Below are 22,812 nucleotides of genomic sequence, written 5' to 3'. Positions count from 1 at the left end.
ATGATTTAGGCAGAAAATAGGTTTTAAAAAATTGGGTGTTTTGATTGAAAATGCGAGGTTTTGACAGAAAATATGAAATTTTGATAGAAAATATGAGGTTTTGGTAGAAAATCGAGGTTTTGGCAGAAAATACGAGGTTTTCACAGAAAATACCGTGTTTTGGCAGAAAATAGGTTTTTACAGAAAATACGAGGTTTTGGCAGAAAATAGGAGGTTCTGATAGAACAAAGAAACTTCTGACAGGGAAAACACATATCTCTTAGTACATAAAAATGAAACTGGCTCGGACACACTGGCAGACATATTATTGACCTCAATTATTTTTATAGTACTGTGGCGGAATGCACGCTAACGACATCGAAATTAGTTTTGACCGTCTGGTCGAACGGCTTGCGATATAGAAGCCGCGCACACCGTCAAAGTTTCATGTAAAAGCGATTCAATGATAGTGCTAGTGACGAAGTGCTAAGCACACTGATCCTCTTCGACATCGTTCTATAGACATCCCGTCAATGGCGGCTAATTAGCAGAAGTCTGTAGCGCTGGTTGGACTTAATAGGAACTACCCTCAGTGTATTTAAAACACGTGTCTATCAATGTCCGCGCTAGTGTCTTATTGTGAACGAAGTCAATTTTTTTTTTGTTTACTGTTAAATGTTATTGACTACTCAGTACTTAATACTAAAAATAGTCTGCTATTAAATGTTATTGACTACTTTGTGCTTGACGCTGTAAATAGTCGGCAGCACTCAACTATACAATAAATGGTTCGATGAGTAACATTTAGACGGCTCTACCTTTATGGACGGATTTGTGTACAACTGTATCTAACATTCTGTCCATTAACTTATATAGTGACTATATTTCACAAATTGTGAAAAGTTTTTGCTGTTAACTTAAAATACACAATCATACCAACAAAAGAGCTGTCAATATAGATGTTCTGTTTCCATGTTCTTGTCTTTCTTATGGTGTTCTTTCTTGTATTCCGCCGCTGTCTCCCCCCCCCCCCCCTATCATTTCTCTTTCTTTCATTGTAAAGAATAGGAAGCTATTAGAACAATAAATACCTCCCCCCCCCCTCCGCCTCCTAGTACATCAGGAAATACAGACAGATAGTGGAGGAGAACGAGAATCGAATATCGGCAACAAAAGAGCACTTGGTTAGATCTACTTGTAGGCAAGCATCTGCTCAGAGCGAGAAATGTACACACATAGACATATATATATATATACACATACATACAGTCACATTGACACATATACAAAAAGTATCGATCCATTCTGTTTTTTTCCCCCTTCTCTAGAAATCAATCTCAGACCCTGTGAAAACGACCAAATGAAAGAGCCTGGCCGCTGTGTGGCATCGATCTGGTGCATCCCCCCTCCCCTTCCCAAACCTTTAACGATCCCCCCCCCCACTTCCTCGTTTACCCCTCCCCCTCCCCACACAATCTCTTCCTCCCCCCCCCCCTTTCCTTTCACACACCTTCGCTCCAACTCCAACGGTACCCTTCTTCTGACATGAGGTGGTCGCTGCTTGGAACTCTGGGTAGCACCGGGGGGGGGGGGGGGGAGAAGGGAAGTGTGTGTGTGTGGAGGGGGGGGAGGTGAAGTGGTTCTAGTACAATAGTGTTATTGTTGTGTTTGAGGCAGAGATGATTATAAAGACACCTGGGGTACTGGCAGCCGGCAGAGAGGGAGTGCGGGCAGGGTGGGGAGCTGGGTAGGATGAGGTGGTGACAAGGTCGCCTTGTGACTCGAGGACTAAAAACAGAGGAGTAGCAAAGGGAGGGGGGCGGCGGCGGTTGGTTTGTCAGGGAAGGATTTTCCCCAAACACACTAACAGATTCATACAACTTGGACAACACATACACACATACCCTCATTTCTATAAAGAGACTATTATTATATCAATATGCTCCTCTATAGTGTAACCCACGTGATAATATTGTAATAGTCAACTTACATAGAACTAATCATTGTTGAGATTAAGAGAGCTGATATTGATTGATTTATCCTCACGTTCAGTAATACTAAGAGTTAAAACAGAACACAACAATGGACTGTTACTATGATTCTGACTAAAATGTATTGCGAAGCCGTCATTTTCTTCTAGTAGGCCTACCCATTTCAGACCTTGCGATCCATGGTGGCAAATAGTGAAAAACTCATCAGCTTTTTGTGGCTGAGCGTTAACGAGGGTGTTATGTGGCCAGCAAAACCACCAATTAATCAGGTACCATTAGAGTTGGGTGGACTCAGGGGTGTCCTAAGAATCCGAAAATTCAAAATCTCAGTCTTTAACGGAATTCCATCTGTAGAATAGAAACTTTTACAGACGTTTACTAGGTGTGAAACTGTTTTTCCTTACTCTTAGTTACATTGATAGATGAAATGTGTCTCTACTTGGTGGGCTAGTGTGTCCCGGAACTGAGGCTTTTTTATTCCTCTTGAAAACAAAAGTAACTAAGTAATAAGCTAATCACTAAATCAACGAGAGATACGGCAGTAATTGTGCGTTGCTTTAAATTATAAAAGCTTTATTTTTAACAAGTATTTGTTTTTTATTCTACTTGTAGAGTTTTTTTTTTTGTTTACTGACCTTAGCTATTAATTCAGTTGATCGATTTGGTAAGCTTTGATACCTTTACCTGCAGGGTTCAAACTGATATGGAATAAATCAGTGCACATCTTGATGGGCATGTTGGGGGTAGAAGGGTCAGTGGTTCTCTTGAATGAACTGTTGAAGCAGCATTCTGACAGTGTTGAAGTTTGGTCTGTAATGTGTGAAGCAAGCCAATACACAGATCAGTTTACGGAGTAACGGAAAGAAATGAACAATGCTGTGCTTCTTTAGGCCAGTGGTTCCCAAACTTTGTCCTAACAGAACACTTCCCACATTCTGAGTATTTTAGCGGAACACTTTGATTATTTTTTTTAGAGAGATTAATTCACGTGTCGGCCTACTATTTAATTATTCCAGTAGTTCAAGGAACCCATAGGCCATTTCACGCGGAACACTAGGTTACCGTGGGACACAGGGAAACACTGGTTTAGGCTTTTGAAATAACTAATTAAAATACGACGATTAGAGTTAAAAAGATAAAGAGAGAGAGAATGAGAGAAAGAGGGAGAAAGAGGGTGCAAGAGAGATGGGAAAACAGACATAGTTTATAGTTAAAGTGATACAGAGAATATGTGACCTATTTGTTTACAAACAAGAATAAATTACAATGCGAATTACGTGTAAAATGTTCTACACATAAATATCTCGTTTAAATGACTTAACCAAGAAGCACAAGTAAATAACACAGATACCTAGCATAGGAGCGAAGTATGGGGTAAAGTGATATAGCAATGCTATCTTTGATGATTATTTGTGTGTTACTTGGGTCTAGAATTCTAACCATCTTTTGTTTTTCTATTTCCAGGTCAAGATCTGGTTCCAGAACAGGCGCTCTAAGTACAAGAAGATAATGAAACAAGGCGGAACTCCCCAGTCTCAACCGTGCTCACAACCCCCCTCACACCAGGGCTCAGCGTCGTCTCCTCCCCAGCAGCAGGCGATGGGTATCAAGCAACAGCAGTCCTCGTTCCTTGACGACGGGCCCCCGGGTTCGGACATGCACCCGGGCTCCCAGGGTTCCCCGACGCCACAGCACGGTCTTCAGCACCCGCACCCTCAGGGGACCCCGACCCCGTTGCTGCCCGCCTCCTCACCCATGAGTCAGCAAGGCAACGTCCTGTCCTGGTCAGACTTGGGCACGGGACCCACCTCAGGGCACGGCCACGCCCACGGCCAGCATCACAACCACCAACAGATCGGCAACGCCTACATGTCACACTACTCATCCTGGTACAGCCAAAACGGAATACCACACCAGCAGTCATTACTCACATAGACCAAGAGCCAGGGGGCGCCCTTGTCGCTCTGGACATTCAGAAACTACTTATACTATCTACCAAATGCTACTAGGCGGACTTATCAACATATTCCCAAAACATCCACCTCAATTTAAAGAAAAAACAAAATCAACTACTTCAAACAACGCAATATACTATCTAACAGAGATAGACGTCTCGGACGGAGGACTCTTTTTCTGGATGTACAATTTGTTTAACGCCACATCGTCTTATGGACATTATGAATTTACAGATTTTTTTTTTTGATTTTTTTTTTGCATGACATTAGCTTGTTACGTAGTGTTAAGTGACATTACATTAAAAAGTCTTGTCAGAGTTAAACAGGAAAATAATGTAAATCTTAATTCAATGGCCATCATCATTAACGTTGATTTATGTGCTTACATTCGTAAACAGCCAAATACATCAGTGATTTTAAAGGCCTGCTTAATAATGCCTAGTACAAAGATATATTCTGTTAACCATTTGTTACCAGATAGATATATACATACAAATATGAAGGTTAGGTCGATACATGTACTTTTGTTTCGTCCAACTCTGCAGAAAGGCGTAAAACGCCAAATGGGGTCTTTGAGTATTAATTGTAACTACTGACCACTAAGCACTTTAATAAGAAGCACTTGAGTACTCTCGTTGTTTCCTACGACATTTTAGGAAGTACTCATCTCTGAAAAGTTTAATCTCTCAAGAGAGCCGCTTTTTAAATCGGAAAAACACAAATTCTTGGAAATCGGCAGACGGCTTATTTCGTTGAACTCTTGCAATGCGCAGTTCTTCAGCCGTCTGCTGCATCGGGTGTTCTCTAATGAATGAAATCAAAAAGAACATCCTCGGTGAATGCTGGAAAGCAGAATGAAGCCAAGTCTGCGTAGAGCGGAGGTCGAAACCCACACCAGATCTTACAGCTAATACGCTGTGATACACCCACATTCAGTTCAAGCATTTAGATATTCTTTCACATGGGATGGTACTGACAGGATAAAGATAAAAATATTTAACCATCTTTACAGAGAGATAAAAAAAAATTGACTGTTTCTTGTATTTCTTTGTTTCTTTGAGATAACCCAAAGTGTGTACAGATTTTCGTTTTGTGTATTTTCAAATTTGTTTCAGGTGTACAAACTGTACATAACATAGAACTCATCGTCTCTGTTACACCACACAAGTGGACATTTCGCCGTTTTAGGCCAAAATAGGACAAATCAAGGAAAATTGATTTTTTTTTGGGGGTCTGAATATATTTCTTTGTTGTTTTCTGAATGTACAACTCATATTGTCTCGACATGCCATATGTCATTATGTCAAGACATTTGTTTATGTGTTTTTAAAATTTTACATAATACATATTTATTTATTTTAAAAACGGAAAATTTGACCAAATCAGCGCATCTGTTGCGGTATAGCTACAAGTGATTTAGTTCATCATTTATAATTTATTTTTTTTTAAAGTGGTCACCACTACGACACTAAGGTCCCAAAAACAAATTACTAGAAAGATAATTTGGAATGTTTTTTTATTTTGAAAGTCCTAATTGAACATTAGAGGTTTTGATAAAATCTTAATTACAAACTGATTCTGGACAAAATCCAAATTCTCGGCTCTACATTCTCTCGAAGTCATTTCTCAGGTTGAGAACTAGTCGCTTCACTGGGTTGGGGCTTTATCTTTCTTGCGTCTCATCAAAAACGAATTAAAAATTGAAGTGAATTAATAAAAAAGACATAATAATAATCATCATAATACTGAATCTAGAAGAGGTCAAACTTTAATCAGTGTAAACTGGTAAAGGGACTACGATGAATTTGGTTTCCCTTTAACGAAACTCGACCCTGGCAGCGCCAGAGAATGAATACTCGTTCGTTTCTAATATAATAATAATAACAATAATAATAAAAATAATACTAATAATGGGCTCCACAGCCAAATGAGAAAGTGTTCGGGATAGACGTTCTACGACGGAAGGAGGCCAATATATAATAACAATAATAATAAGGATTATGAATCTAGAAGAGATCAAACTTTAATCAATAAAGATTTTAAAATTTTGTATAAAGTTTGGAAATCACATTTCCTCCATATAGATTTTCATCTGTGTCAACTGTCTCAAAAAATACAAAGATTTGAATAAGCAACAAAATAAAAAATAATAAATGTATGAACAAACATCATTTTAGACTTGATCCTCTGCTAGACAGATACTGACCTTGTGGTATGGGCTCATGTTTAACTTGAAGACATACGCTCAACTAATTCATATAAACGTATTCAGATCATTGCAAACATATTTTATAAATACGTGGACATTCAAGTTATTGGAAATAAAAACATTTTAAGTAAAAGTGGAGCAAGGCTAGACCAGAACTTCACATTAATTTTATTATTTGACCTGGTTTATAAAAAAAGAAGGCAGGGAGTATTGCAAAGATTAAGCAGCTCTGTTTCCGGAGTTTTATATTAAAGACAGACTCGCCACTTCTCTGATTAGTTTTTAATTGATCATGTTTTAATGCTAAATACTTAAAGAAAAAGGGTCTAGAAACTAGAAGAGAAAAACATTTTCTATAAAGCAAACTAGTTTACAAGAAAGGATTTACATTGTTCTCTATTCAATTAGAAGGCAAAAGTTTATTAAGGCTATATTTTAAGATCCACTGTATTTTTCCCGGCTCACTCCCTTCCGATCCCTACTAATACATGAATATAGAAACAGAAAGGTCTAGTATCAAGAAAAAATAAGTTCAAATCTTTACAAAGATTCGAACTCAGAACGTACATGTCGGCACTGCCACTGATAATCAAAGACTGGTGTCTATTATGTAATCACTTTTCGATGATTTCGTTTCGCTTGAAAGACTCGTCATTATTTTTTAATGAAAGAAAATGTCATATTAGTAGAGATCTTAAATACAGTAGTGTAAGATAGATGACTGCCTGGCCTATTGGTGGCCAACCTTATTCATTCTGAGGGACGATTAAACACCTGACATGCGTGTCACGGCCCACATGACCCCAAAAAATAGTCAAGTTAAATGGAACATAGAATCTGTAGTTTTGAAATGCACTGCGGACAGACATTTTAAGAGGCGCGGATCGCACTTGGTCATGGGTCGGATGTAGCCCGCGGGTCGCGATTTGCGAATCAGTGGCCAAGCCAATCAATGACATAGACTTAGGTTTTGCGACAATGATAAGTATTTTTTGTTTACAATACAGTCTATTCTCAATCGTGTACTGACGCTTGAATCTCCAGCGCGCAACAGTCTTGTGATGCCTGTTTTTATTGTCCTTCATCATAACATTGATGTCCTTCAGAAATACATTGATGTCCTTCAGAATAACATTGATGTCCTTTCAGCATACCATAACATGTAAACGAAGAGAAGTTGCTAACGTTTTTCTATTATTCTATAAATATTTATTACTCTATAAATATTTATTATTATATCATAAAGAATCTTTGTAGATATCATTTATTTGTTTTTGTTTTTGTTTTTGTTCACATTTGTTAACATAACCAAATTTCAGATATTATATTGTCATTGTATTATTGTTATTTTTGTTTCCAAATGTTTGTATTGAATAGCTAGGAGCGCATGGCGTAGAATGGGCGGTGAAGCGCAAGAATTTGAGTCCCAAAATATTTTCTTCTTCGCCAACTTTTTACAGATTTGTTTTTTTGACTATTTCATTCGGTTGTTAACACATCTGTCTGTAAAGCTGTGTGTACAGCCACAGCTGTCATTTGTGAAAATCTTGGGGTTGGTTCTGTGAGAGAGTATGCGACTTTGAATAGAATGACATAGAATGTATATAGACATTTATGGACATTTGTCAACATAATAGACATGACTAGCCTAAGCGTAATAATGAAATCTACACTTTGTGGTGAAATGAATCAGAAATATTTGAGTCTCTTACTATTGTCGCTATTAGTGTTACACATTAACTGGGTAGTCTACAAGTGACTTAAACATGTTAATCTTTACACACAAAAAAAGATATATTGATCAATTTTTATATTGATTTTTTAGTTTATTGATTAAATGAGTGATAGGTTATATTATCCGCTTTGTGATCTGATTTCGTGCTCTCTGCATCGAATTCACATTTTTAGGGCACAACCATTTGGCCTAACACATCCCCCCTCCTTGTTTGTGGCGCCCTCTCCCCCACAGACGCAGATCTGGCGCCCTTGCTTCGAAACAAAGCCCACTTCTACTGAACGTCGTTAGATTTACTCTGACACGATCATTTGTTTCTTTAACAGGTTTAATTACTGCATTTTTATTTTTTAATTTTCTTTGGGACATTTCAGTTTCAGAAAACAAACACCTGTACACATTATATTTAGATGCCATAGCTCCTTACCTATTTTTGTAAATGACGGTGGGACAGTTAAGTCTCTGCCTGCCAGTTATCATTTAGTGTGGCTGTACCATATTTTGTCAATATTAAACAAAGAAGGGAAAGGGAGGTAATCATCAGACTTGAGCGCCTGTGACGTAAAGATGGATACATGTTGTCTACATTTGATTCACTTCTCTCTTATGTTGTATTCATTTCTGTTTTGTTTCTCCAGCACAGATGTCTGTTACATTTTTTTTTTATTTGATGGTGAAAGCAAACGTTGCAATAAATAAAGAAAATGTAAATTTTATCTTCAGAAAACTCTTTTTGTCTCCCTTTTTTTCTATTTATAAATTATGTTTAAGAATCTATGGTTGGTGACATACTATACTATACTATACTATACTATACTATACTATACTATAATATAATATAATATAATATAATATAATATAATATAATATAATATAATATAATATAATATAATATAATATAATATATACTGCAGAGTAATTCTTAATTCTAAACAGTTTTGTCAATTCAAACAAATATAATACACTAATCATCAATAAGATCTACTTTAACCGGTTACAATTTATTACATCACTAAAAAAAAAAGATGGGTTGTATGCACAAGCCAAACAGTTGTGCTTGTGCAAGATTGAGGCGTCTGATTGATGATTGTTTGAGCAGATACTATCAGTCAGATTTAGAATTGTGTAAGACTTTTTCATATGCTTGAGTGGTTTCCTTGATTGAAATTTGTAATTGATTATCCTTGATGAGTGACTGGTGACTTTGAATGACACTTGAGCCTAAAAGGGTTTAACTATGACTGAGTGATGACTGAATGACTTTTATGAATGTGAATGACTGATGGCTCAAAATGACTGTTAATTCTCGGTCTTTGGTTTGTACTTCCAACAGTTAGTACGATGAAACTCATGAAAGCGTATTAAGACTTCACGTTGAATATGACATAAACACTAACAAGCTTCCTTTTGAAACAAAACTTTATTTTTTTTAAATATATAAATATACACATACTCAACTTGAAAGTAAATACATATTACCTTGACCTTTACCTATCCCTTAGTCTGTTGGACCGTTCGGGCACCAAGCGAGACTTGTCGACCGTCTTTCTCCATTCCTCCCTGTCTTTTGCCTTGTTTAGAATCTCTTTCAATGGTAGGCCCGTCCATTCTTTTATGTTGTCCTCCCATCGCTTGCTCTGTCTGCCTCTTCTCCTTTTTCCAGGCACTGTTCCCTGAAGGAAAGTCTTTGCGAGCCCCGAAGATCTTGTAATATGTCCATAAATTTTAAGCTTGCGTTTTTTTTTACTATAGTTAGCATTAAACGAAATCTAGCTCACAAAATTATATACGTCTTTCTGTCTCACATCTCTTGCTAGTCTCTCTTTCAACTTTCACCGCTCCCTTTTTTTTATTCACTTGTATTACGACAGACCACTTCGTGGTTTCACCTGAAACTCTTCTGCCTACACAACCAAAATATCCGCTCTACTTTCCTCATGGTTGCATCAGAAATACTCACAATACACTCCATAACAATGATGTCTTTGAATGTAAATGACTGATAACTTTGAATGGACTGACGACTGTGAATGACTGATGACTCTAAATGAATTAGAGGATTGTGAATGACTGATGACTCTAAATGAATTAAAGGATTGTGAATGACTGATGACTCTAAATGAATTAGAGGATTGTGAATGACTTATGACTACGAATGACTGATGACTTTGAATGATTTTGAAGATTATGAATGACTTTGATGACTGGATGGCTGCTGACTTTGAATGAGTTTGATGAACGTGAATGACTTTGGGTTGTCCTTGTTTGGCATTACGTTCAATCCTAGATGGTCACGTGCTCCCCCACTGGCCTTTTCATTGGTTAGCAGCCCTCCACATGAACGTATCAAGAGTCTGGCCTGTCCACTTCCCCACACTGCCCTAACAGCTTAAAAAAAACAAAAAACAATGTTTCCCATAGTTACCTCCATAACAACCGCACATAAGCTTTCGTTGAATTCTACCCACTAGATTTCATAGCCTATATTACATTTTAATGTCGGATCTCATAGATGTCATGTGATCAAATGTGATAAAGACATAGCTATGAAGGGGAGATTAGCGGTTGAAAAACTAGGTGCATCCAGGGTTATCCCCCAATGCAGATGTTCAGCTCTTTTATGAGGGACTTAACATTTCAAATGTTGTCTAATGTTTCATCAGAGTTGGAGAGACAGGATGGGATGTGACTGCAGGGTGCCTGGGGGAGGGCAGCGTGACCCCTGCGAGACATTTTCATGTAGCAGGCGGATCGAGTTTCCCCTGATGGTACCCGGTAAGTCTTAACAGTTATGGCCCCTTCTGATATTTTATTGACCATAATATTCAGCGGACACGATTTCCCGATTCTCTCAGTCAGGTGAGATAAAGACTTGTAGACTTCGTACCTGTTGATCTGTCGACACGCAAATGTAAGAAAAGTATAAACGATGACTCATCTGTGAGACATTTTAAATTCAAATCTTGTAATGCATCTTATAATTTAAATTTCGCTGGTTTAATAAAGTCGATGTTGCCACCATAGGGTACTTAATAATAAGTAGAGTCTTGACAATATGACCGATTTACTGACTGTCTGACACTCGGACACAGACTGACTGTCTGACACCCTGACTGTCAGACACCCAGACTGACATACTGACTGACTGACTGTCTTATTGACTGACCTTCTGACACACTGACTGACTGGCCAATCTACTGACATTAAATAAAGTAAAATTCAAAATTTTGGAATCTAAATTCTAATAAATTTCACAATTCAGGCTTTTGTTTCTGAAATCTTTCTTTAAATCCAGATAAGGTCAGGCGGTTTGTGGCTGAGGGGTAAAGCGCTAGGCTTCTGAACCAAGGCGTCAAGGGTTCAAATCCAGTTGAAAACAAGGATTTTTAGGAACCCCCACTGTCCCCGAGTCCACAAAACTTTAATGGGTACCTAACAAACATTTCGCTTTACCGCTCAGCCACCGCGCCTCCTCCTGAGACTGTGCTGTATCTGTAAATTTTACTGCAAGAATATTTAAAATTTTTCAAATATCTTTAACTTACTGTCTAGCCTTGGCGTAAGATGGATTAAAGACTTGTGGAAAAAAATGAAATAATTATTCTGTGAAAAACAAGTTAATAATGCTTGTTTTATTTCCTCAAACAGTTATACTTAATAAACTTTATAAAAATAAACCCAATTAAACGAAGATATTATTTTTTTTTTTTACCTTCATCGGTCTAGCTCCCAATACATTCCGATACCATCTCTACGCTGTTACCCCCGAGATTTCTTTTGTTTTCAGAAGTTTCTCAACCAGAAAGTTTGTGTTGTGCTGTAGTAAAGACACTGGAATGTCAACACGCGGGGGATTTCCAAAACCTTGTCTGAGTCACCAGGACGTCAAATCTAAGTCAAAAGATCATGTCAGTGAACTAACTCTGACTCTTATCTCGTGTCGCGTAGCGCTGTCAATTTTCTCAACAAGAGAAACAAAAAAAAAATACTTAAAAAAAAAAAAACTTATATTAAGTGTAGCTGTATCAGTTAGTTTGGATAAGCCATGTAATTCAATGTATAATAGATATAGACTAACAATAATATGTGCGATTAGAAAAATGTTACCAATTGTTTTTCTTTAGCGCAATTTCATGTTATTCTTAATACGCTATGATCTTGTCTGGACCAGTTGGGGAAAAAAAGCGGCGGGTGGGGGAGGATGGCACATCTGGGTGTTTAAAATCACCCCCAGGCATTAAAAATTAAGATAATACGCAAAATGCAGGGAGACCTCAAAGATATCAAGCCCCCGGGCTCCCGAACGATCGATAATTCCTTGTTCTTTTAGTGGTTTGATCTATAGAATATGTTATTGATAATCTTACTATTTTAATAAACTATCTTATAGTTTTTGTGCAATTTATAGAACTGTAGAGTCGAATTTTGCTTGCAGCACAAAGTAGTTTATATTAGCTTAGGTCACCTTGACCTTGCTTTTGCTTTTGTATTTCTTTATTTTTGTTGTCACAGCATTTTTTTTTTCAGATTTTTTTTTTCCATTTCTCATTAGATTTCATTTTGTGTCATTACATCTCTATACATCGCTTGCTCTTCTTTTTCTCTATCACTGAATTTTATTGTTTTTATTACAGAATTTTGAAAATCAAAATACAAACTTTTTGCGTGAAAACCCCCAAACAATGCTTTAGTTATTCTTAGGATTTTATATATGATGTATATATATCTCGTAAACCAAAATATAAAAGTTGTACACATTGTATACTGAGTATTAACGGCAAGGGCTGCTATTACCTGTTATGTTGTTACACAAGAGTTACGGTTATTATTTGATGACGGCTAAAAATAGTGTTGATTCTTTCTTCCTTAATCGTTAGGGTTCATTTTTCGTCTGTTAGTCAGGTGACTCGATTGATTCCAGACAGTAGGAATGGTTAACTCTCCAGACTGACACACCTGAAGTATACTTGCTATCGCCCTGGCGAGATCTCGCGACGCTTTGGGGACACAGACTGACCGCTTGATTCGAACAATAGGACGAGACGTGTACCCCCCGATACCATCTCTCTAACCAGTATCTGAATGGGTCATCTGATCAAAATCAAATTGAAGTGTGTACCCAGATGGTCATCGTGTATCGCCCATCTCCCTGTTTCACAGAAAGGACTTAGAGCCGGGCCATTAAACAGGAACCGGCGGAAAGAAGGCCGTTTGAAAAGTCCAGGTTGCCAAGATTAGCGGGAGGAAATTGTCTTAAGTCAGACTGACCATTGACAAGAGATCTGTCTTCTGTCCACTCCGCTGGACATTGTTGTGAACACTGGAAGTCAACTGACCGCAGTGGACACTCTGATTTAGAAATACCCGTGAGGGTATCTCATCATTTAAGTTTTTAGAGAAAAAAATGAATACAAAAAAAAAAATATAAAAAATTGACATGCGTCTGTGTATCTATCTTGCAATAATATTTTTTAGTGCCGGATGTAAAAACGCAGAGACCTCATGTCGAGGACTAACCAATAAGACATGAGGAAAGAATAATGTGAACAATAAATTATTCCAAGAATTTATCCAAACGTTATCACCACGACCAAAAATATGTTTTAGTGATTAATTGTAAAGCCATCATCATCATCATCAAACTCCATTAGAGTGAGGGCTTGAGAGGCTCAAATCATCTCTTGCAAAAGCCCTGGACAGAAACCCTGCTGTCTTGCGTAGTGCATAAATGTCGCCATACAGGTCGAGAATTTTGGGTTTGCCAGACCTGTCGAGACGGAGATCAGCAAGTCTGGGGCAGTCAAGTAAACTTTTCTTACAGACCTTGTCCTAAGAATCCCGAAATTCAAAATCCCACTCTTCACCGAGATTCGACCCAAGACCCCAGGTTCGGAAGCTAAGCGCTTAACCACTCAGCTACCGCGGTTAGTAGCGTAACGTAGCATTCTTGGGTAAACATTTCTTTCAGGCAAAAAAAAAATGTTCTGAAATAGATAAAAAAAATTTTAGCTGAATATCTCAGGTCTAAGTTGCCTCATAAGATTTTACTCATTTTAGTCATGCGGCACTCATGTGTATAACACACCAACACTTGAACTTAATATGTAAGAACACATTTTATAAGCCATAGAAACACAAATACATTTTGTAGCCCAGAGCGAAGAGACGTCTTATCAGGATTTCTCTAGTCATTAAACGCTATGACGGTACAAACTTTCAAGTTGTGATAGAGTCAAAATACCATAGATGACTGCCACATGCTCCCCTGATCTGATGATGAGCATGCATAATAGTTAGTAATAAACATGAACTTGATAACTAAAAAGACAATGATTTATTAAACTATTAAGTATCCTTTTTTTTTTTCTAATATAGAATACCAATCCATAAGAAGAGACCGGATGAAAATAAATCTAGTTGTCTTGCAAAATTTGGATTTCTGGGACATTCTTATGTATCAATTTCCAAAAGTTATTTAGTGCCTTGTACCTACACACAAACAGCAAAATCCCATGTTATTGACTTAAACTCGAGATTTCTATTTACACTCATGTGATCAAACCCGCAGCCATCTTAGATCTGTTACCATAGAGAATATCAAGAGAGCAAATAAATAGTTGGCTAACTGTAAACCAGGAAAGTCATGGTGCTGGCTACAGTGTGCATTAGACATGTGATTATAGACTGGGTCAGCCTAAATAGATAGATAGATAGATAGATAGATAGATAGATAGAGAGAGAGAGAGAGAGAGAGAGAGAGAAAGAGAGAGAGAGAGAGAGAAAGTTAGATAGATAGAGAGAGAGAGAGAAAGAGAGAGAGAGAAAGTTAGATAGATAGATAGATAGATAGATAGATAGATAGATAGATAGATAGATAGATAGAGAGAGAGAGAGAGAGAGAGAAAGAGAGAGAGAGAGAAAGTTAGATAGATAGATAGATAGATAGATAGATAGATAGATAGATAGATAGATAGAGAGAGAGAGAGAGAGAGAGAGAGAGAAAGTTAGATAGATAGATAGATAGATAGATAGATAGATAGATAGATAGATAGATAGATAGATAGATAGATAGATAGATAGATAGAGAGAGAGAGAAAGTTAGTTAGATAAATAGATAGATAGATAGATAGATAGATAGAGAGAGAGAGAGAGAGAGAACGTTAGATAGATAGATGATAGATAGAGAGAGAGAGAGAGAGAGAGAGAGAGAGAACGTTAGTTAGATAAATAGATAGATAGATAGATAGATAGAGAGAGAGAGAGAGAGAGAGAGAGAGAGAACGTTAGATAGATAGATGATAGATAGAGAGAGAGAGAGAAAAAAGGGTGTGTGTGGGGGGGGAGGGAGAGAAACAATTATAAACATACACTTCAATAATTAAAATATCATTAAACTAACTAGCAGTTTAAAACAAAAACTATTTAAAAGTTATGCTATAACAATTATAAACTGCTAACTTTGGGCTGGAGGTTAGAATACATGGACGAGTAGTCTTTGAGATAATGGCAGTCTTCTATTGCTTACAGGGCCAACTATCGGCAGACTTGATTGTTAGTCAATACGGACACGCATGATTGATTCTAATGCCAGGAATGCGCCGTCGACATCAACCCCTCCATTAGTGTGACGTCATACGCACGGCGTCAGTCTTGGTCTTTACTCTTTCAGACTTGAGCAGACGGCATTAAAAAAAAAAAAGTTGAACATCACACAAGGGGAGAGCGTGGTTGTTGTCTTCACTGAGGATGGGGAGACGTGTTTATTGGAGAATGTCATAAAATTGGAGGCACATCTATAAATAGCAAGTTCTTTTTTGGCGCATCCGGTGTAGAAACTATGGAAGTATGGGATTACAATATACATTTTAAAGCTACGTAATAATGTGCGTACTTGTTTATATGGGGGGGATATTTACAATTAAATTAAAAATCACATGTATAAATATCGAATGAAAATTAGTATGAAAATATCCAACCATCGATCCCAGGGCTCTGGCCTGCTTCAACACATCCCTCCATTCAGATCTCTCCTGCGCCTTTCTTCTCCACCCCAAGCCCCAAGTTGTTGTAGATCTTCCTCCACACCATCAATCCATTGCATTCGGGGTCTGCCTTTTGGGTCGCCTGCCTTTTAGTTTTTGCCTGTATACAATTTTCGCTCCTCTGTCTTCTGACATTCTTTCAATGTGACCTGCCCGACGTAGTCTGTTCTTTTATTTTTTTTCTGTCACTATCGGTAGGTCCTCATCTAATTGATATATCTCATTGTTAGAGCGCGTCCTCCTCCCTATTTCATCTTGTATAGCACCATGGATTTTCCTAAAGTTTTTCATTCCCAAGTGTTTCGCAGATTTTCGGTTGGCTTTGTCATTGCCTAGGTCTCATTTGCTCATTTGCTAGTCTTATTATGTTTTTGTATATCATTTTCTAGTTTTTTCCTTGATATTATTTTACTTTTAAGTAAATGATGGGTTATGAAAATATACAACGAAAAATACGTTTTAAAATGAAAATAGCTGGAAACCTGGATGAAGATAAAGACATTTTTTTTTTATCTTTCTTTCGTTGTTTGTTTGACTTTCCGTAGCAAAAGTTCCTGGAGCCTTAGAAACAGAGAGGGAAGATTTGTTTTAAAAAGTATCTTCTTTTTGAGAGAGAGATTGAATAGACGAGAGAGAGAGAGAGAGAGACAGAAGAGAAGAAATAGAATAAAAGAGAGAGAGAGATTGAACAGACGAGAGAGAAAGAGAGAGAGAGAGAGAGAAAGAGAGAGAGAGAGAGAGAGACAGAAGAGAAGAAATAGAATAAAAGAGAGAGAGAGATTGAACAGACGAGAGAGAAAGAGAGAGAGAGAAAGAGAGAGAGAGAGAGAAAGAGAGAGAGAGAGATCGAGAGAGTAAATTGGGTATGGGGAGGGGAGGAATAATTATACACTGCAGATAATTTGATTGAAACGTTTTTAAGGACTATCTACAAAAAAATTGTCTTCCAACTCTTACATAAACACGCGCGTCATTCTAATAACAATGATTCATTGTAAGGTTTTGGAGCCTGTCTAGCCCTTCTACCTGGACATGACTGCTAAGCCCTGGCCTATCAGCATACAATCAACAATAGAGCACAACAACTGAGAGACACTTAGGTCAATGCGAAATGTGGAGGTCAACATTGAAGTTGTCTTTACCTCCATACCTACATGACTACACGCAGATGGAATACTTTTAAACGAATCGACACAATAGCACTACGGATTAACAACTTTCTCAAAGCCCCTACAAGTCTACGCCCCTGTTAACAAGGGGCACTTCTCCTTCATGTGCTGGGCCTTCGAGACTGTGTGTCGACCGAACAAGAGCTTGGATACAAATCCTTAGATCTCAAACGAAGTCTCCAACCTGAAGTACACACAATTTTTTTGTGTATATATCTGTGCTCGTTCAACTGTCGATAACGTCAGACAAGCGCTGCCTCTTTTGATAATCTCGGCCTGAGCATTGTGATGGTACCACGGGTCCGTTCATTTTGGACAAACTTTTGCGCCCCTCTTTCACCCCCCCCCTTTCCCCGTTTACACGTCCCCTCCATCGTAGCGCCTGTAGAAGAAATATTTCAGATAAATAAATAAACCATTTGCTGTACAAGCGAGCTGGTAAATTGTTGTATAGCGCCCGGGAACATTTTCACGGTCTGACTCCATTCACCCTCTTTTGCTTCTTTACGGCACCCCGACGGCTTTTGACGACTAATTATGCTCTATTGGGGCTGCGGCGTGGTGAATGGGCGCCCCATTGAGCTCCAACACTGCTCCGCCTTTCATTGCAGTTGCAAAGTAAAGTCTGAAAGATTTTTTTTTGTTTCTTTTTTTTTTTTTTTTGTTAGGAACCTTCATCCCCCATCGTAGCCTTAGCCTGGCGCCCCGAGGGCTTTGTCAATATGCTAATGTTGTGAGGGCTTTGGGGGGAAAGTTGAGTTGTTGAACATGGCGAAAAGAATTGTATAACTTTTATTTATGAACTGAAATCTGTCTAATGCTTTGACTATTGCTTGACGGCGGTGTCTCGAACGCTAGATGGATGTGGGCTGTTTAGTTGTCAAAAGTGATAAGTACGTTAGGCATTTACTAAAAGCTTAATGGTACAAAGTGAAAGACCAAAACGGAAGCTTTGCGAACTGCATGATGTGTGTCCCTTTTTCAACATTATACAAATACCAATGTTTAATCAATACGTTTTAAAAAATCAGTTCTTAAAGATTCATTTTGAGTCTTTATAATTTAAGATTGTCCATTAAAAAAACAAAACTAAAATGGAAAGATTACTTAATTAAGGTTACAACAAAAATTATTTTTTTTGGTTAAAGACTCCAATTTGACCCCAGAAGTGACCCACTCTAGTAGTTAAAATGGCGGGTTTCAATAAAAGGTAAAAAAATAAAGTAATGTTTCCCCTTTCAGACTATGCAATCTATGGGGCAGATGATAACAAGGTCATCTGTTTATTTGGCCAACGGTTTACGAGCATAGTGTTATGTGGCCAGCACAACGACCAACCGCCTTTACTTTCCCCAACTAAAGCCAGGTGCCCATTAGAGTTGGGTGGACTCAGGGGCACCCTAAAAATCCCGAAATTCAAAATCCCAGTCTTCACCGAGATTCGAACCCAGGACCTTAGGTTCGGAAGCCATGCGCTTAATCGTTCGACCACCGCGCCCCTGGGTTTCAATCATTTCAGCATAAATATCAGAAGCTATGAACTGAAAGGCCACCAACAACCACACATACATCTCCATCCATAGAAAAAGAAGAAAGAGCGAGTGTTGAAAGTGTTGGCGATATTATTGTAGTGTTAGGCCAACTGACGACATGTATTAATGTGACTATTGTTATTGCATTGTTGATATCCAATGAACTGTTTGTCATCTTGTATGGTTCAATGTGAGTCTTGGCCTAAATGATCATCTAATATTCTAATTCATGGTTTTTATCAAGGGTCAATCTGTCATTCAAGTCCTCCAGGAAGTCGTCTTTCCTCTTAATGCATAGATCTAGCGGCGGTGCTATATAACATATTAATATTTTATAATACAGGAACCACTTTTTATTAAATTTCATTATAAGATATGTCAGACTCGTTATTAAATGCATTCTTCGTCTGTTAAATCGAAAATAAACATTTTCTATACTTTGTCAGTAGCTAGTTTACCAGAAAACACTTGCTTTATTAATACAATTTTTTAACAACATTATTCTAGAACATAACAAAACCGTCTGCATAAATGTTATACAAGGATACGGGACAATAGGTACTTGTTAATATAGCCACCCATTCTTTTAAATAATATTTATAATAGGGATTTGGGGGGCACCGGGGGGCGTGACCTCTTTAGAGGACTATGCATTTTGACATTCGACATCATGACATGAGATAAAGGCGTAATATTTAATGTAAAAATAAGTTTCGGACAATTATTGTGGTGTCCCCCTCAAGTGGAGGCCCGGGAGATTTTCAAATTTGGACCCCCCCCCCACCCCCCTTTTCTGCCTACTCTAGCTACGCAACTGCTGCGCTAGCTACTGTTGTGTTGGTTAATATGATACAAAGGCTTTAAAACAGCACATTTCACAGTTAGTGGAATCACTTGTTAGTGCAGCCAACACTACATCTATTATTCGTACAACACTTTAGAAAATGAAACGTGATACCAACGCCTCGTGTGTGTTACATTTGAGAATATATTTTTTTAAAGTGCGGTATGTAGATTCCAAATACTATTTGTAAAACCTAAAAATTTTAAATAAGTAATTCTCTTTATTAAATAATTGTACTATGAAAGTGACGCGCATGAAATAAACAACAAATAAAACTATTAATTACATCACATGGACCCAATGTTCATTAACAGACATCCAAGTCCAATCTTCACAAGACAGATCAAGTTTTGTTTGTTTTCACTAATCTTGAACCCTCTACCTACCATTTATGTTGATTCACCATTTTAATTACCAATTAAGTAAGGATTAATCATATTTCAAATTTTAACTTTAATTCTTTATAATTCAATATTAGTGAAATGTGAGAACTCATAATAAAAAAAAAGCCCACAAAAAAAGGCAAGAGGGCCTAAAAAATGAGGCATATAAAGCCCCAAAAAAGAGAGAAAGAAAAGAGGCCCAGGGCCCAAGGATTCCTATGATGACAAAGCCAAAATTGCATAGCGCAAATTCTGAAGTTTCCTTTAAAAAAAATATATAAATTTTAGTAACAAAAATTCTAGAAAATGTAAATAAATAAAAGACAAAGATCTCGGAAGTCGTTATCGCTTTGTCTTGTTGTCCTATGTGTTGTGTAACTAGAAAATACGAAATTTGAGTTTAAACCCCCCTTCAGAGGGGCTTGATGCTAAACATTACCTCTAAATCAAGGAAATCCAATGACGAACTGGGAGTTGACCCCTTAGTAAGATTGTGAGAGAGCGTGCATGAGGTTTGCGGGACATGTTCTCATACTAAATGACTTACGCATAATAAGAGTTGCGATGACATCCTAGTACAACTTGGCGCCACACATTCATGGAGGTCCCCAGAGCAGGTGGGAAGAGGCTTCAGACATTACCAGTGACAGATTTTTGTGGAAACAGCTTGACGGCAAATGCGCCGAACGGCGCGGGAGGGTCTAAGTCAGTAAGAATAGCACAGTTTTTGAAATAAAACTTTTAATAGCACTAAAATGCACTGTAGATACCTCGGAATATGCATTTTGTTGGCTTTCAATATCAGAAATAGTGCTTGGCGGCGGGGCTCCAAGCGCTCCCCCAGACACCCTTTCTGGTAATGGCGAGGAGTCTACAATTTTTCCACTAACTCCAGGAAGAACCTTTCTAGGGCACAATAAAAGTTTTCCGAAAGAATGAAGGGTCAGAATGTAATAAAGAATATGTACCTACACACACATACAGAAATATCCTGCCTAGCAGTTTTTCAGTAAATACATTTTAATTAGCATTCCGACAGGATGGTTAGGATTTGTTATTGTGTTAACAAGTAAGCTAGAGTAAATTATTGATGATTTAGGATGGTAAAACAATTTTATATCTTATGTTTTTATGTAAAGATGAATCAGTCAACGCTCAGCAGCTGGACTTCTATGTGCTGCGTCAGCGTTTATCAAACTGAGGGGCGAGACGTCCTGATAAAATGGAAAGGCGGAGCGGGTGGGGGAAAGCGAAACCTGCCTATTTCTTTTTATTTAAGTTCCATCCATATTTGAATGCTAACTAAGTCAAATGACATAATTAAGAAAATTAAAATAATTAAATATGATTAAATATGTTTTCTTTTCTAATAAGTCTCTTGTAAAAATGTTTATTGTTTTCGCTTGAGGTGACTGCATTAGCACTGACTCAAACAGTTTTGGAAGAAGACATTTCAAAAAAGGTTTCCGCTAATGGGATTCTTTTCCAGACGACAGAAGATCGAAGTTCAAAACCCAACACCGCTGATGACATCGCCGCTCGTCTTGCATCATCCACACTACATAGCCACCAACCAATCGCTAACCTCTTTTTACTATCACTATAGAAAACAAAAAGGGCTGGGATTTTGAATTTCGGGATATTTAGGGCGTCCCTGAGTCCACCCAACTCTAATGGGTCCCTGACTTTAGTTGAGGAAAGTAATGGCGTTTGGTCGTTGTGCTGGCCACATAACACCCTGCTCGTTAACCGTTGGCCCTAGAAACAGATGACCTTAACATCATCTGCCCTATATAGATCGCAAGGTCTGAAAGGGGGAACTTTACTTTTTTCTTTTACTGTAGAAAACACACACACACCCCAAAACACGAGTAAGTTAGGGTGGCACAACAGGGAAACGCTTGAGAAACATTGCACGAGGCAGATGTTTGTTTGTGGTACTTGTTTTTTACTTAGGTGTCAAGGGAATGCGATTCATGTTGAACCTAAATCGTCAATAACTATTTTAAAAGTTGTAACAATCATGAAAAGCTCAATAAATGATCGCTAGTAATGTGCTTCTTACAAGAAAAAAAAAAAAAAAGGACGAATGTTTGATGCAGCAATGGGGTCAAAAAGTTGATGGCCCAAACAAAATTATAGCACCCCTCAGCAAATGACGCTGACGGTTTTGTCCGCGTTTCATATACCTTGCGCCGGCCCTGCTGAGTGTTTTTTTTTTTTTTTGGGGGGGGGGGGTGGTAACCTACCTATTTAACGATGTCTTCATCTTAATCAGTTCATCGCTCGCAAGGGTAACTACTCCTCTTGTCCGCTAATCAATTAAAACGATTGAAACATTAAGGACTCTCCTTCATTCTCTCCCCTTTCTCTCCCCTGTAAGACTACATATTTTTGTTGCCTTTTTGACATCTGACTACTCCCCCCTCCCGTTTGTATCGCACACATTTACCTAGTCCTAGCGCGTGTAAGCGGCAGCCGCTGCTACATAATAGCAACAATAACAACAAAAGACCTGGAACTCCATAAATACGGAACAAACTTCCAAACAACAGCGTTGAGGTGGGCCCAGGGTGGCCCATTTGTTGTCGTCCCGTCGAGAAAGGGGCGCACATCAAAGAACCTTCATTCGCAACGGCATTTTTTTAAATATAAATTTTTGGGTCTCTTTCCCTTGCTAGTATTTGTCTTGGAAGCTCCGAGTTTGTTCTTTTTGGAGTATTTAAAAGAAGAAAAAAAAAAGGTTTGGGCCATAAAGTATTGGAGAGAATGCCACCACGCAACCTCGGACCACCAGTAAAACACTAAATGGCACAATAGGCCCTGCGTGCCAGGAGAAGAAAACGGCGCTACCCGTAGATTGATCAGATCGCACATCAAGACAAGACCTGGTACGCCGCACGGCAACTCTCTATGGTACGGCTAGCTGCAATGTTTGAAGGCAAAAAGGCTGGGGGGCGAGGCGAGAGGGGT

The 22,812-nt window shown here is 38.2% G+C and overlaps 1 protein-coding gene across 4 annotated transcripts in view; it reads left to right on the top strand.

Annotated features, from left to right (window-relative positions):
* LOC106053031 (homeobox protein DLX-6-like) overlaps positions 1 to 8,596 on the top strand; it is an 82,095-nt gene extending 73,499 nt beyond the window's left edge. For all 4 annotated transcript variants that reach the window (XM_056004404.1, XM_056004403.1, XM_056004406.1 and 1 more), the window contains exon 4: positions 3,435 to 8,596. In XM_056004404.1, coding sequence (XP_055860379.1) covers positions 3,435 to 3,905 — 471 coding nt within the window. In that variant the 3' untranslated portion in view covers positions 3,906 to 8,596. The remainder of the gene's footprint in view (positions 1 to 3,434) is intronic.
* The last annotated feature ends 14,216 nt before the right edge of the window (positions 8,597 to 22,812 follow it).

The sequence above is a fragment of the Biomphalaria glabrata genome, chromosome 11 (genome assembly GCF_947242115.1).
Source record: "Biomphalaria glabrata chromosome 11, xgBioGlab47.1, whole genome shotgun sequence".
NCBI classification, from domain to species: domain Eukaryota; kingdom Metazoa; phylum Mollusca; class Gastropoda; family Planorbidae; genus Biomphalaria; species Biomphalaria glabrata.
This window is presented reverse-complemented; position numbering and strand designations above follow the sequence as displayed.